This window comes from Athene noctua, chromosome 1 (assembly GCF_965140245.1).
Source record: "Athene noctua chromosome 1, bAthNoc1.hap1.1, whole genome shotgun sequence".
NCBI classification, from domain to species: domain Eukaryota; kingdom Metazoa; phylum Chordata; class Aves; order Strigiformes; family Strigidae; genus Athene; species Athene noctua.
Genome location: NC_134037.1, coordinates 231,623,089 through 231,636,991, shown reverse-complemented (window position 1 = coordinate 231,636,991; position 13,903 = coordinate 231,623,089). Strand labels below are relative to the sequence as shown.

Sequence of the window (13,903 nt, the reverse complement as noted above, 5' to 3'; positions counted from 1 at the left end):
AGTTGCTGGATCTGAGCTGTTCAGCTGGCTTACCTCTGCATAAAGCAGTTATCTAAAATTTGAGAACTCACAGAACGAGTGGTGCATGCCAGGCAGGCATCAGCCCACCTCACCTAAGGACTCTAGTCATCCATTTGAAAAGTTTCCAATGGTCATAAATAAAATAGGAGAAAATGTCTAGCGGGGGAACTTTCAAAAACATTTTTTAAATCATGTCAGTTAAATAATCCTCTAAAAAGCTAAAAGGAAAATTATACTTTTGTCTAAGTTTGAAGACTGAATTCACCTGCTCAGCAGAAGGATTTTAGCCTTGTTTAGTTATACAGATCTCACTAGGCACTGCAAGTCCAGAGCTACCGCTATACACGCTGCAATACTACGTACCATCAGAGTCTATACTGTTTAGTGCTGTTGGAGGTATGATCGATACCTTACATTGGCCAAGTGGACATTTACGAGGATACAGATCTTTACAGGCAGTGTGAACCTACAAAAGAAAGAAAAATTATTTCCCTACAGTGGAATTTTGGGGTGAAAGTAAAACTGATACAGTATCTATGTAACAAAAATGGACTAATATATAACAGTCTGGAGTAGAGGGAAGAGAAGCAATACTGGAAAAAAGACATATGAGCGTTCAACCACAAAGGCTTCTAACTCACTCCACGCAAGTTTGTAGTACTTCACCTTCAGTTATCCCTATAGCAAATATGAATTGTCCTTTCAAGGGAATCACTTATATCCATCCATGAGCAAGGGAAGACCAAGTTCCCAGCAGCCAGCACACTGTGCACATGCTCTGTATGTGCCTGGTCCACCTGGCTGCTGTGGAAGATGTAAGTGCACAAAAGCTAGCACACCTACCAAGCCAGACCAACTCATCAAATGTGGGTCCCATAAACTATGCATGGTACAGGTCTCTTCCATAGTTATTGGAAAACCAGGCACATTCAGAGGGTTCTGCACTTCACCTAAATTTCAAATCACCTCTGGAGATGCCAATCATTTCCCACTGCCTACACATAGAGCCTTGGACATCTAAAGGCCGAAACCTTCCACAATAAAAAACCTGCTGACTATCCACTTCTGTACCCTAGCATATAAACCCCACATGCTTAGACAAGTTAAAAAAATTACAAGAAAACTGTATTTTGAGGAAACAGCAATAGCATGTTATAGGGTATCAATCAGCAACCTACAGAGTGTCCTGAAGAAGAGAACTCCAAGATTTTGCATTAATAAAAATATTACTACACTAATAATAATAAATATTAATATTACTAGTATTACTAAAATATTATTACAGCAATATCTGTAATAAGACAGACAGGAAAGTAACATATGATTATCAGGCATAAGGAACAGGAATCTGTTATCGTTTAGGAGAAGGCAGAGAAAACACACTGGATGACAACACCTATTTAAAAAAAGCTGCATCTATGGGCATATTCAAAATTAACTGAAGTCCAGGAAGGTCAGTCATGAGAAATGACGAATGTTAGAGAGACCTGAGTTTGCACATGCAGCCTGCTCCTACTTAATACAAAAACATGGTTGTGAAATGACAAAATGAAAATAAAGGCAAGCAATAAAGCTGGCAAAATCTTAGCCCCTTGGACATGGCTCATTGCACCTACCATAGCTTTACACCAAAGGCACTTCCAATCTTGCAGGCGTAAAACACTGCCACAAGTCTTGTCGCAGACTGCGCATTTGGCACTGACAGGCAGGTTACCCTCTAACCACTGGTGAGGCATAGCTATCTGTGAAGAAGTAGTCATAAATGTTAAATTGTCAGAGAGAAATTAGAGGCTTTTGCCTCTCAAACATAGGTGAACTTAATCTATTTCCCACAGCTCTACCTGTTCATCAAAGAAGCAGGTGTGGCTGACCAGGATAAGGGACATTGACGCTCCCAAGGCAACAGCTATGAATGTGGACTATGGTGGTATTTCACATGTTAGGCAGAAAATGTGACAGCTGAAGAAGGGAGACACATCTCATTCAGCTATTCATGGTACTACAGTAGCAACTAACTACAAAACAACAGGACAGTTAAACCTAAAGACTCTGTAATTCAAATAAGTACCCATTCATTTAATGTAGACTACTTGATACAAGACAATTAAAATAACTAAAATTCAGAAGAATAGGCAGGACAGCAGAATAGCTCTGTGGCTCTTCATAACACACAGACGCACACCCCTGCTGTTAAGTCACAACTCTATAAAACAGTCCCTAAATGCAGTGCAAAGCTTTACTCAGTGCACTCTTTATCCCATTAATACCACTGGCAACTCCAGACACTCGTAGGTGGGCAACTTAGTACTCACCTTCTAGAAAGAAGTTTAATGTCAATGGCACATACATAGTTGTGTCTGCAAAAATAATCTATCTATTACAATAAATTTCTCCTGCTAATTTTAAAATTCTTGCTTTCATCAGTAAACCCCTCCCCACATGTCAGTGAACTCCAAACAGGCCTCCTGAAGAACAGCTATTGGTAAGGAGGACACAAAGCAGATCGCCAAAAGAGCGTGGTAAGAGTATAAAATACCACCTGTGCTTAAGAGCAGTACGAACTTCTGAGAGCAATTCTCCAGCTTCAGAGTTTCTCTGCATGTGGCCTTTAGAATCTTGTCACACGGCTGCAATCTAGTGGCCGCAGATACTGTATGTGTCTTGTGAGATAGGAATATAACTTTCGTTCTAAATACCACATTAATCTTTGAAAAGTGTTCAGGAATATAGCAACCTACCATTAACTCTGATGTGCCACCTGGCAATATTTCTATGCTTAGCCTTTTTTTTCCCCACATAAAGAAGAAACAGCTTTGGAAAATACTGTAAATACAAATAGTACTTACACCATCTTCATCTTCAATGATGTCTTTTCCAATTGAAGCTAATGTAGTCCATTTGCAGTTATTTGTTGCGCGGACAGCACATCTTTTATGTGCTTTAAACTTACACACTGGAAGGCACACAAACATGTATACTATGTTATTTGCTGTATTTTAGTGATGTGTATCTTTAAAAAAATTAAAAATAAATATTCCACTAAAAACATCCAAGTATATGTCACTTAGTGTTGCACACATGACAACCCAACTAGAAGAAAATTCAGTTCATAGTCACTCCAGCTTTATCTTTCTAAACTGAGCTTAACTGCTTAGCTGTAGTCCATGTTAGGTGTGTCCTCAAATCCAGGTCAGTTCCCATTTTTTTCAGATGCAATGCAAGGTACTAAGGTACAAATATATCTTAACTGTGTATTTGCCTTTTCTGTTCCTCCAGTGATACAACTCATATACCTGGTTTAAATTTGCAAGAGGTGATGGGAGAGTGTTTCACAGAAGTATTTTGCTTCAGGAGCAATGTTTCTTTGCTTAAAGGATCATTTTTGGGCACCATACTATTCCTGTTTCCCAGAAGCTGAGAAAGTGAAGGATTAGGTGGTGATATATTTATTCAGGATTGTCCCAATCCAGTGTCAGGGGAGGTTTCGATATGATCCCAAGAGCAAGAACTAATCGTTACAATATTTTCCATTACATTAAGTGAGGAAGAGACTGACTTCTTACTGGATTGTTTATTAAGATCTACTAATTGGAATACTCAGCACAAGTGTGCGGTACAGGCAGAATTTTAACAATAAATAATACCTATTTCTATTTTGTTCAACTCAATTAATATGACTAGTTAATGATATCATATTAGACCAAACAGACTGATGCACCCAACTGTGGGTAAAACTGTTACTGGAAGTGCATGACATCATTCTATTTAGAGTGCATTATATAAATTATTTTGGCAAAGACCATTAAAGGTTTATGAGAACTAGCCAGCAAACCAGAAGTAGTAGTCGCTTTTCAAACAAATAATTGACAGGAAACTATCAAGAGCTTTGGCCTATCGCTTGTCCACCATTAAAAAGCATTAAGCCATGATACAAAAGGTCTTGTGAATCATAAATTTCTCATTTTAATTCCACTGATCCATTGCCAGATCAATTTTAAAAGTGAATTGAGACTACATAAGCAACATCTGAGTTTGAGAGTAATCCTCACTGTTCTGGGAGATGCGTGAAAGTATGTTCTTAGCTCAGTGGAAGAGAAAGAAATGGAAAAAGGAGTTCTGTTGCTTTTACAGAAAACTCCCCTGGTCATTTTGAAAAGTAGCATTCATAGACTCAAAGTCTGCAAATATCCCATACCCTCAACTAACAGGGTAGGCTTGCATTTTCAAAACAGTGCAGCATCATATTGCGTGTTTGCCAACTTAAGCCGGTTCCAAGCATCTGAAGAAGTCAGCTCTCACAGAAGCACAGAAATAAAGGCTGCATTTTCAAGTGATGAGCCTTGAGTAATTTTGCCACTGGAATGTTCTGGAGAAGATATGTGACTGAATTCAGCTTCCTACTCATAAATGATACGCATTTGTCTTTGCCACACAGGTCAAAATACAATAAATCAGGGATGAGAGGCAATAGGGAATTCCAAAAGGCCTAACATAGTAAGGGAATTTTCAAATCCTACTGAGCTACAATTCAACTTGATCTCAGGACCATGTACTCAATCTCTGATCTCTCAACAAGGCAAGGACAATTCAAAACCAGGATCTGAAGAGCTGCATCAAGCCACACCATGGATGGCAAGTGATAGCTCAAATCTCAAATCAGACAAATCTCAAATCAGACTTTCTGTAGGTCACCCCTGTGTCACCCCAATATCATCAAAGAACAATTCACATTACTCTGAGCATTAAACATTACCAAAAACAATGACCTTAAGACACAGATGTAACTTTCAAGCAAAATATGTAGCAGTACAGAAGACGAAAGTATAGAAATGAAAATTTGAAATCAAATCTCAACCTTAGTTACCACTACACCCTAATTTATTTTGTCTCAGATGACACTACGTCCCATTCATGAATCAGTCCATCTGAAATTCTTTGGAAACATGCAGACATACTACTTCGCCAATGAATGTTAAAAGAGGAGAAAATGAAAAATTTATCCAAACCAAAGGTAGAATATTCATAGAACATTATTTTAATTTCCTACGTAAATGTTTCTAGGGAATACAAAGCAGGACTCTCAGAAAGCCAACCAAGAGAACCACTTAATTAGCAAACAGTTGTCACACTGGTAACAACATCTGCTGTCAGACACAGTGATTAAATCTTGAGCTATTATTATCTATAATGAAGAAAAGTCAACATTACTAAACATTATCATAGGATCTCTTGCATTGAAAATATATACCTTTGTTATAGAACACTTCTGTCTCAAAAGCCTTTCATTCTAGCCACCCATCAATTAAATCAACTACATTGGCAGGACACTCAATTTTTTATTTCCCAAACTTATCACTCTACCACCTATTTTACGATGCATTTCTCTTCTGTGTCCTTCAAAGAAGAACTAGCTTCAACTGTTCTTTTCCAACTTCAAAGGCAAAAGCCAAGGTCTTGAAACTGATCTGAAGATCCCTGAGCTGGTATCTATAGTTTAAGTTATCAAGACAGAAGGATTTGTCTTCAGGTATTCCAAGAAACCTGATGTTTTGTTTCCAAGAATACTATCACATGATGGATAGACAATACACAGTGAAAACGAAGTGACTCACATGAAAGCAGCAACGTAACTTCACTCCAATTTGAAGCTTAAGTCTGTGTTATAAAGCACAAAATTCAGCAGTTTCTTGGTAGTTTTTACTATTTTCAAACAAATAAATAACTCTCTAAATTAATGTGATACTACAGAGTGCTAAAATCATAATCATTTTCAACAGGTATTTGCCTTTTTTGCCAAAAGCTAGTGAAATACTGCTTTTTAGACACCAATAATCATTTCTTCCTGGCCTTTTAAAATTATCATTACACCTAGTACTACTACAATTAAGACCTTTTTTCCAATACCATATATCTTCAAATTATCCATGACTTCAGAACAGCTTCAACTGATTTTTGCAGTTACAGAAAACTCAGCATTTCTGTGATAGGTCCCAGATTATGAACACACAACTGCTGATTTGATAAAAAAACTTATTCAAGTGATTTCCCCAGGATAATAGAGGGGCACAATGTGACAACAAAGTCACAGAAAATGCTTTTCTATTACTCTTTAATCTTTAACAAGGAACATTCCTTCTCTTCCTTTCTTCATTCAGTATTCAGTCTCCAACCTGTGCAGGAAATGTGGCAAAAATCCCTGAGACAATGACTACCCAAGGAGTGTGTGTACAATACCCTGTGCAGTGGATAAGAACAGGGTTTTGTGGGCAAGACCCACCAATCATAATGAAAAAAGACCAAGTGTACAAAGTGTACCTGCAGAGGCAATTTAATCACAATATTTTCTTATTGCTTGACTTCACAATTCTAAAGTGTTTTTTTCAGTATTGCCTGTTTGTGTAATTCATCACAGGAGAAAGCATCTCATTTAAATTGTGATCTCCAGTTTACTAGGTATATTTGATATTCAACAATCAAGATTCAGTCATGATAATGAAAACATTACATGAGGAAATGCATCTTTGAGAATAATCCTAAAGGCAGTGTTCCACTGGCAATGGCTTGGATAGAAGTGCTGTATTAATACAGAGTAATTGAGGCTAGAGAGCTTTGAAAGAGTTTCTGTAGATAATGATCTATATTTCTTTAGGTTTCTTTGCCTAAACATTTCATGCTTCCCGGTGTTTACTTGACAATTCCTTAGGCTTAGACTCCTGAGCATACAGCAAGCTAAATTCTGAATAAGAGAAATATTTGAGGAGCACAAAGAACAAAAGCCTTTGTTTTTTGAATCAGCTTGTTTGGAGTGATTTCAAAAGCAAGGAAAAAAATAATTTCTCTGTCCTAGTAAAGACTGTGGACGTATGTTGCGGAGATCAGTCCTTTAGAGCTCGCTAGAGCAACACAACATGCAGCCAACACTTGAAAAGTAGATTATCTTTTGGGAAGACACAGACGCAAGAATTGGTGGGAGGAATACTACTGCATCTCAAAGGACTGTATGACTGAATTTTTTAAAAGTCAATTGGTTTTTGAGCGGTAGAAAGAACAAAGCATAGTTTGATATGAATTTACACCTTCAGTTTGATATACATATTGATTCTTTGACTTCTTAAAAGCCACAAGTTCACACTAACCTTTTCCCTAGAAAAGGTATTAACATACCTTCTCTTCCTACAGCGACTTCCACAAAACTTACAGGAGTATCTTCAGGGTGGCCTGCAATTAATTTGGTCAATCTTTGCTGAAGGCTACTGTGGGAGAAGGTGCTATGAAAAAAGAAGGCACCCATCTTATCTCCAAAAGGGAGATAGGCTTGTTGTGTGGTCAGTCTGAAAAAAAGCAGTTGCTGGTGACTAGCAGGCTTAAGAGAATCAAAAATTACAAGATGGATATTCTCAAGAATTGTAAGCTCCAAGCAATTATTTTTACCTACAGTTAACAGTCAAGAATCAGACCACAAAGAGCACAAACACTAGAAGCTACTTTCAAGATAACTTGGTGTGCCAGTAACCCAAATCACTGGGAGGAGAAAGAGCTCCAATATCTCTTGAGAAGCCGCCTCTCATGCTTCTCAATACAAGACATAATAGAATAGCCCAAGATCAATGAACACACAAACAATTGAATTTAGTATAGATATAAATGGATTCCCAATGTAAAGCAGTGCTGGAGGTTTCAGATGCCAGGCATGAATATTTAAAGAGTTTTTTTAAAGATGTAATGAGAAAAAGTAGCACGGAACGTGTCTAGGGAATCTTAAGATTCCTACATCATCTCCTCAAACAACGTATATTGCAAACACAGGTTAAGTAAAAAAATTATGATTTTCCAATAGACAAATTGGAAGTGCAATTCCAGTAGACACATTGGAAGTGCACATGGCAGAAGCAAGTATATATGAACTCAGTCACCTAAGAATTTTAGAGAAAGAAGTAGTATCAAACCAAAATAAACTTATTTGATGAAGAAATGAAGGACAGTTAACATAGATTTTCACAGGTATACAGAATCAGGGACAAAGTAGGAGTATTCCAGTAAAAGAGTCAACTGTCAAATAATTTAGATTACATGCATAATTAAATTTCTCCTTTTATTTTAAAAAATCCTGGGAGAAAATGAAGAAAATAGGTATAAACGTAGCTTATAAGTAAGCAGAGGTAAACTTAATAGATAAAAGAATATCATAGTATCTACACATAAACCAACCCAGGTGATATATGTTTATGAAACTGTGGACCAGTGAAAGCAAATCCAAACTACCTTCACAAGCCATCTGTAAAAACTGCTGAAAGATCAACTGGCATCAGAAATGTGGATAAATGTAGCATTCGTTTGTAATATACTATGTGGAAAAGTGACAAAGTCCAAATCTGGAAATTAAGGAAATTTCCTTAATGTAACATTAATGCCAACACCTTGGAAATCAAAACCATACTTGGAAGCAAAATAAGACACTAAAAAACAGTAAACAATGAACTACAACCATTAATACTGATAACCTCACAAGAATAATTCTTACTGAACGGCCTTTTAAAATAGCTGTAGTATTAAAAGAGTATGAAAAGATGAATTCTTTAGGAAAGAAGTCTTTCCTTTCTTTTGCCTGAGCAAATACAACTATTTGTACACAGAGGCAATACAACTGCATTTTAGTTAAGCACGACACTTCAATCTGCCAATATCAGACACTGAAAATACCATAATTGCCTTAAAACTGTCCACACAACTTATGCTCAATGGAAAACATACACCAGAGAAGTTGGAAGTAACTATGCTACTTCTGATTTCTATGAAACGGGTTTGTCCTGTTCCTTGGCAACTACACCATTAGCTACATTAAAAGCATGGACAATTCAGGACTGTGGGTTAATGTTTCCTTTGTAAGATTTCCTTTATACACATTATTATGCTCAGACCTCAAGTATTATAACAGCGTCAATAACAGAAATGCATTTGCAGTTGGGTAACATGCATCCAAAAAATCAAGTTTTGAACAGTGTAACTCTTGTCTGGACAGTTAGCTACTTTGGTACTTAAATATCTCTACATTTCATATCTATTGTAAGGTCACATGGATGCTTTATTTTCTTCTGGATTCTAAGACAACCAGACTGTTACGACATTTTCACAGAACTTGCAGAAGAAAATAAATAGGGGTGTTTCAAGTTTATTATAAATATTTGTTTGCAAAAATATTGTTTCTCCAGATATGATTAATTCTGAAGTCTTAGCCACACCTCCTTTTGCTTTGTGCTGGATTCATCCGTTGAATCACCAAAACACAAACGCATCTACATCTCTACCCCGTCACTACATGAGAGAATTTTTAAAGTCATAAATCTGTCCTCATCTGTCCTGCCTGTACTGCAGGATCAGGCAGCAGCAACAGAGCAAACAAGAACTGCAGGGAAAGTAGTCACAGCACTGAACAAAGTGTTCAGAATTTTTATATATTTTGGGCAGAAACTATCATTATGATATTTTTCCTGAAGAATGCTTATTCTGCAAACCAGTAAGACTATTTTATTTCACGACAGGCAAATCAAACCATATCTTTTCTTGCAAACAGCCCACCCATCACATTCCGAACTGGTCACCACAGCAGAAGGAACCAGTTTATTGAGATGCATTAGAAAAAGGCACCTGGAACACGAAGAAGGTGAGCCAGATCATTAGCAGTCTCTCCGCCCAAAAGGAAGTGAATAGATTTTTCCCTTCAGGCTTTTTTTTTTTTCTCATTATTTTCAGAATCACTACTTGTCTTAAACTTTCAGCCATTTGTCTACATACTCAGAATTATAAAGAGGGGGAAGAAAGTGTTTATTTTACCTTCACAAGACAGGCCATGAGAAGTGACTCCAGAGAGGCTCTCTCTACACACGTTACAGAAGGTAGGTCGGGCATGGGAGCAGGCGTACCAGTTATGCATCCCTGAGAAATGTTCCACATTAAACTGTGCGGTCTAGTAAAGGAGAAGTTAAGACAAATTTGCAAGTACAGAACACAGCTACGGTGACTGAAATTACCTATGGTTCCATATTACAGGGGACATCAATGCAATGTTCACCAGAAGTATTTTCCAAAGGGTATTTAGCCTGCTATCCCTCCACACTTCTAAACAAAAGTGTGATAATAAGTTCTCATTTTGCTAGTAAAGGTCTTAACATGAAGCTTCACTCTGACATTAGACACACTTTTTACACTAAGGAGGTTGAATACTCCAGTTGTGTGTCCTATAGCTTGATCTGTTGAGCTAGAATAGGTTGCACCATGAGTGATGACAACTTACCTCATAGTGTTCCCTGGACTGAACGGACTTCAGAGAGCTTATCCAGTCCTCCATTTCTTTTCTGTTCTCAGCACACAATATTAGCCTCCTAAATGGAGTGATTATCTGAAAAAGATAACACATTCTGATTAATCCAGATAGTAAAGATCATGGTAAGACTATGATATTTAACGTACTCTTCCCTGCGAAAGGAAGACACTCCCTAGATCACAAGATGTTAAACAGTTAAAAGTATTTTCTTTAATACACTACCAACAATAAAGGAGTTTCCTTTTCCTTTTTCAGCTCCCAAGATTCAAATCAGGCTTCAGTATAGGTCATTAAAACAAATATTGATCATTCCTCCTTCTCGGCTCTTTGTCTATGCACTGAGATTTAAATACTCAAATGGCAGGCACTGAAACTGCTAAAACAACCTTTCCGGCACTCACTAATTGACTAAGATTGCAATCCTATTTCATAACAGCATTATAGCAACTGCAAGGTCCCTTCCAATTGCTAGAGACAAAAACACTTCAAATCAAAAGCCTGGAAGTCTTAAACGACAACAAAAGCTTTCATCGTATTTCTCTATCTTGTATATTGATATTAGATTTACACAAATTTAAACATATAAATTTAAAACAAAACTTTCTATATAAAATTCAGTATAAGAACACATAAAAATCTCTACAAAACAACACAGAGAACAAAACCAAACAACTGAAATATGCTACTAGGATGGTTGAACGAATTCCTGGAAAAAGTTGATGCTCGGGAGTTTTCAGTGGTCTGGAGTTGAATTCTAGAAATCTAAAAATGCTGTATCTAGGAGGTTCAGAATGTAAGCTATTTTCCCCTCTCCCTCACCAGCAGAAAAATAATTAAAATAACAGGAAGGCACCAGAAACTATCAGCTAACTCCCACTGAAATTATTTTGAGCACTGCACTAAAATAGATGAAGCCGTTACTTACACAGCAAAGAATTTAAAACAAAATAAGTCCATGAAATTAAAGTTATTTGCTTTGTAGTAGGAAGTCTGAAAAATAAAATTAAATCCTTTATCAGTCTTATACATAAATCTATTGCATAGTATGTACCACCCACACATGCAAATTACTAAAGTAAAACAAAAAAAGAACCACCAAAAAATTATAGGTCAGGGTCTTGTTTTAAAGGCTAGATATTGTAACATTTGCACAGTATTAATAAACACATATTTACAGCTGCATTTACTTACCCAACCTCTGTCCTAGATAGTCTCTAGCCTTGAATTGTTCTATCCACTTCTTCATTTAAACTGAGCTGCACTTCAACATATCTCAGAGGCAACGTAACTGAAGTGCAGCAAGCTGCAAGTCACATGGAGGGGAGGCAAAAACCCTGTGGGCTTGCTTTTTTTTTTTTTTTGATGTACTCACTTCACATGGAATGGAATAGTTTCTCTGGTTTTTATTTCCTTCAATCTTGCTTAAGCTTTTTAATAGGGTTTATTAGTAGCTCTCCACGGCTCTTCCTAAAGAACAGTTAATGCAAAGAGCAATGCTCCTCTCATTAGTTTGGAGCCAAATAGACGCTTTATTACTTCAAAATGTTTTTCTAGGCCAGGTCATCAAATGAAGCCCAGAAAAGCCATTAAATCATAATATAACCCTGGCTCCAACAACAATCAGCATTCTGCTGGAATTTCCAGGTTTCAGTCGACTCAGAAATCTTATTTGGGCAAATACACCCACCAGATTATTTCCTATTATATAGTATGATATTATAATACGGATTAAGTGAGGACAAGTCCATCCAAAACTCTGCACTTTTTGATTATTGATGGTAAACTGTAACCAGATGTTGTGAAATGCCATTAAGCAACAACAGCTGCATTTATTGCTGAAGACTCCTGACAATCTTGATTTTTTTAACTCATGTTTATTTATATTACTCATGTCTTCAATACTACTAATCACAGAAATCCCCTGTGCATCCCCCCACTCTCCCCTCCCAAAATCGGGGCCTTAGTTCAGTTACTTACACATAGTTATCTAGTGCCAATGGAGATGTCCTTTGGTATCCAAAGCATCAGCATGGGGCTGGTAAATGACAAAGGACCACAGCTCCCAGAACAGCTATAAATAAGCCAGGTGGGACACCAAAGGTCATCTCAAAAGGTATTACACCCCCACGTACTGGCAACCAAAACATGTCACCAAACATTGCTAACTAATGCATGTAAACCTACCAGAAATTCCTATATCCCAACTTCTTAATAAATTCAAAGCATAACAAACAATAAAGTTCAGATCATTTTAACAGTCTAAAAGGCAGATTATACACTGATGATCACATGTAGGAGCAATTAGTGCTATAAAAATAAAGTGGAAAGTTGGAAGACATACATATATGTAAATATAGCACCTATAACATGATGATTAAACAATATATTAATTTTGATTTACCTATTTTTAACAACAAACTTCAAGAAGGTATATGATAACATGAAAAAAGACAAAATGCATTATATGCAAAAATATTGACAATGCTTGGAATTTTTTTAAAAAAGAAAAAAGAGAGAAACTAAGCTGTCTGTTTAGGTTCTCATCTATTTTAGTCTCTTTTAATCACGGACAAGATCTACTCCCATTATTTATTAGATATTTCATGTAACATAAGAACTCAGGGAACCAAGGAAATTATGAGCAAACAGCAAGAAGTGGTTTTTCCTAAACATAACCCATTATTTAGACTTGAAAAGTATTCCCAAAGGACGTCAAGGACACCAGAAGTATAAATGTCTAAAAAGGTATTTGCCAAATTCATAATGAATAGATGCATCATATACTATAAAACACAGTATCTGAAACCTTCAAACTAGCAAGTCATCAAAATCCAATGAGTGGACGTTGGAAAGTTATGCAAGAGGAAGAATCACTGTACATGCTCTGCTGCTTATACTTTCTTGACTATCTGTTACTGCTATTATACTGCTTTGCTTCAGTATGGTTTTATGATCTTTATTCTAACTCACTATAGCTGTTCCTGTTTGTCCTTAAGTGGGAATGACCTCCTATACCTTCTTACTTGCATTTACACAGAACACATGTGTTCTTATGGATGCTTAAAGAATTATAATTAAATAACAGAAGTGGGATGTTTAGAATGCATTCCTTAAAGACAGTTGAACCTGTATGCAGACATAATCAAAATTAAAATGGATTTAATTGGGTTTTTTTTATTTTCCAGCCATGTAAGTTTGGATTTTACTAGTGATCTTATCTCATTGCATGTAGTCATATTTGAAGTCCTGTATTTTTTTTTCCTATGGACCAAAGTCAGTATCTTTTCTTCTACAATATATTCCTTCTTTTAAAAAAATTAATGCTCACTGTCCCAAATATTACTATTTATATATCACTGTGCTAAACTCTCAACAGACAAGAAAAAAATGTATAATACAGAGACAAAGAAGTGTCACAGGAACCACTGAAAGACCACTGAGTTAACATAAGAATAAGAAAATTCTTAACTCTTGGAGGAACTCAGGTGCGAATGGTTCACACGCTGAAAAAGCAGGAGACAAATCAAGAAGGATGAAGACAGACAAAAGGCCTCAAAAATA

General features: G+C 36.6%; 1 protein-coding gene across 5 annotated transcripts in view; it reads right to left on the bottom strand.

Moving 5' to 3' along the window:
• The window catches only part of DGKH (diacylglycerol kinase eta), a 164,399-nt gene that overhangs the window by 45,780 nt on the left and 104,716 nt on the right, over window positions 1-13,903 (bottom strand). For 4 of the 5 annotated variants that reach the window (XM_074931282.1, XM_074931271.1, XM_074931291.1 and 1 more), the window contains exons 5-9: window positions 10,313-10,417; window positions 9,853-9,985; window positions 2,868-2,974; window positions 1,638-1,763; window positions 385-487 (exon numbers count right to left, since the gene is read on the bottom strand). In XM_074931282.1, coding sequence (XP_074787383.1) covers window positions 385-487; window positions 1,638-1,763; window positions 2,868-2,974; window positions 9,853-9,985; window positions 10,313-10,417 — 574 coding nt within the window. Of the gene's footprint in view, window positions 1-384; window positions 488-1,637; window positions 1,764-2,867; window positions 2,975-9,852; window positions 9,986-10,312; window positions 10,418-11,533; window positions 11,599-13,903 lie in introns of those variants that run through there. The other variant, XM_074931310.1, reaches the window with a different exon arrangement.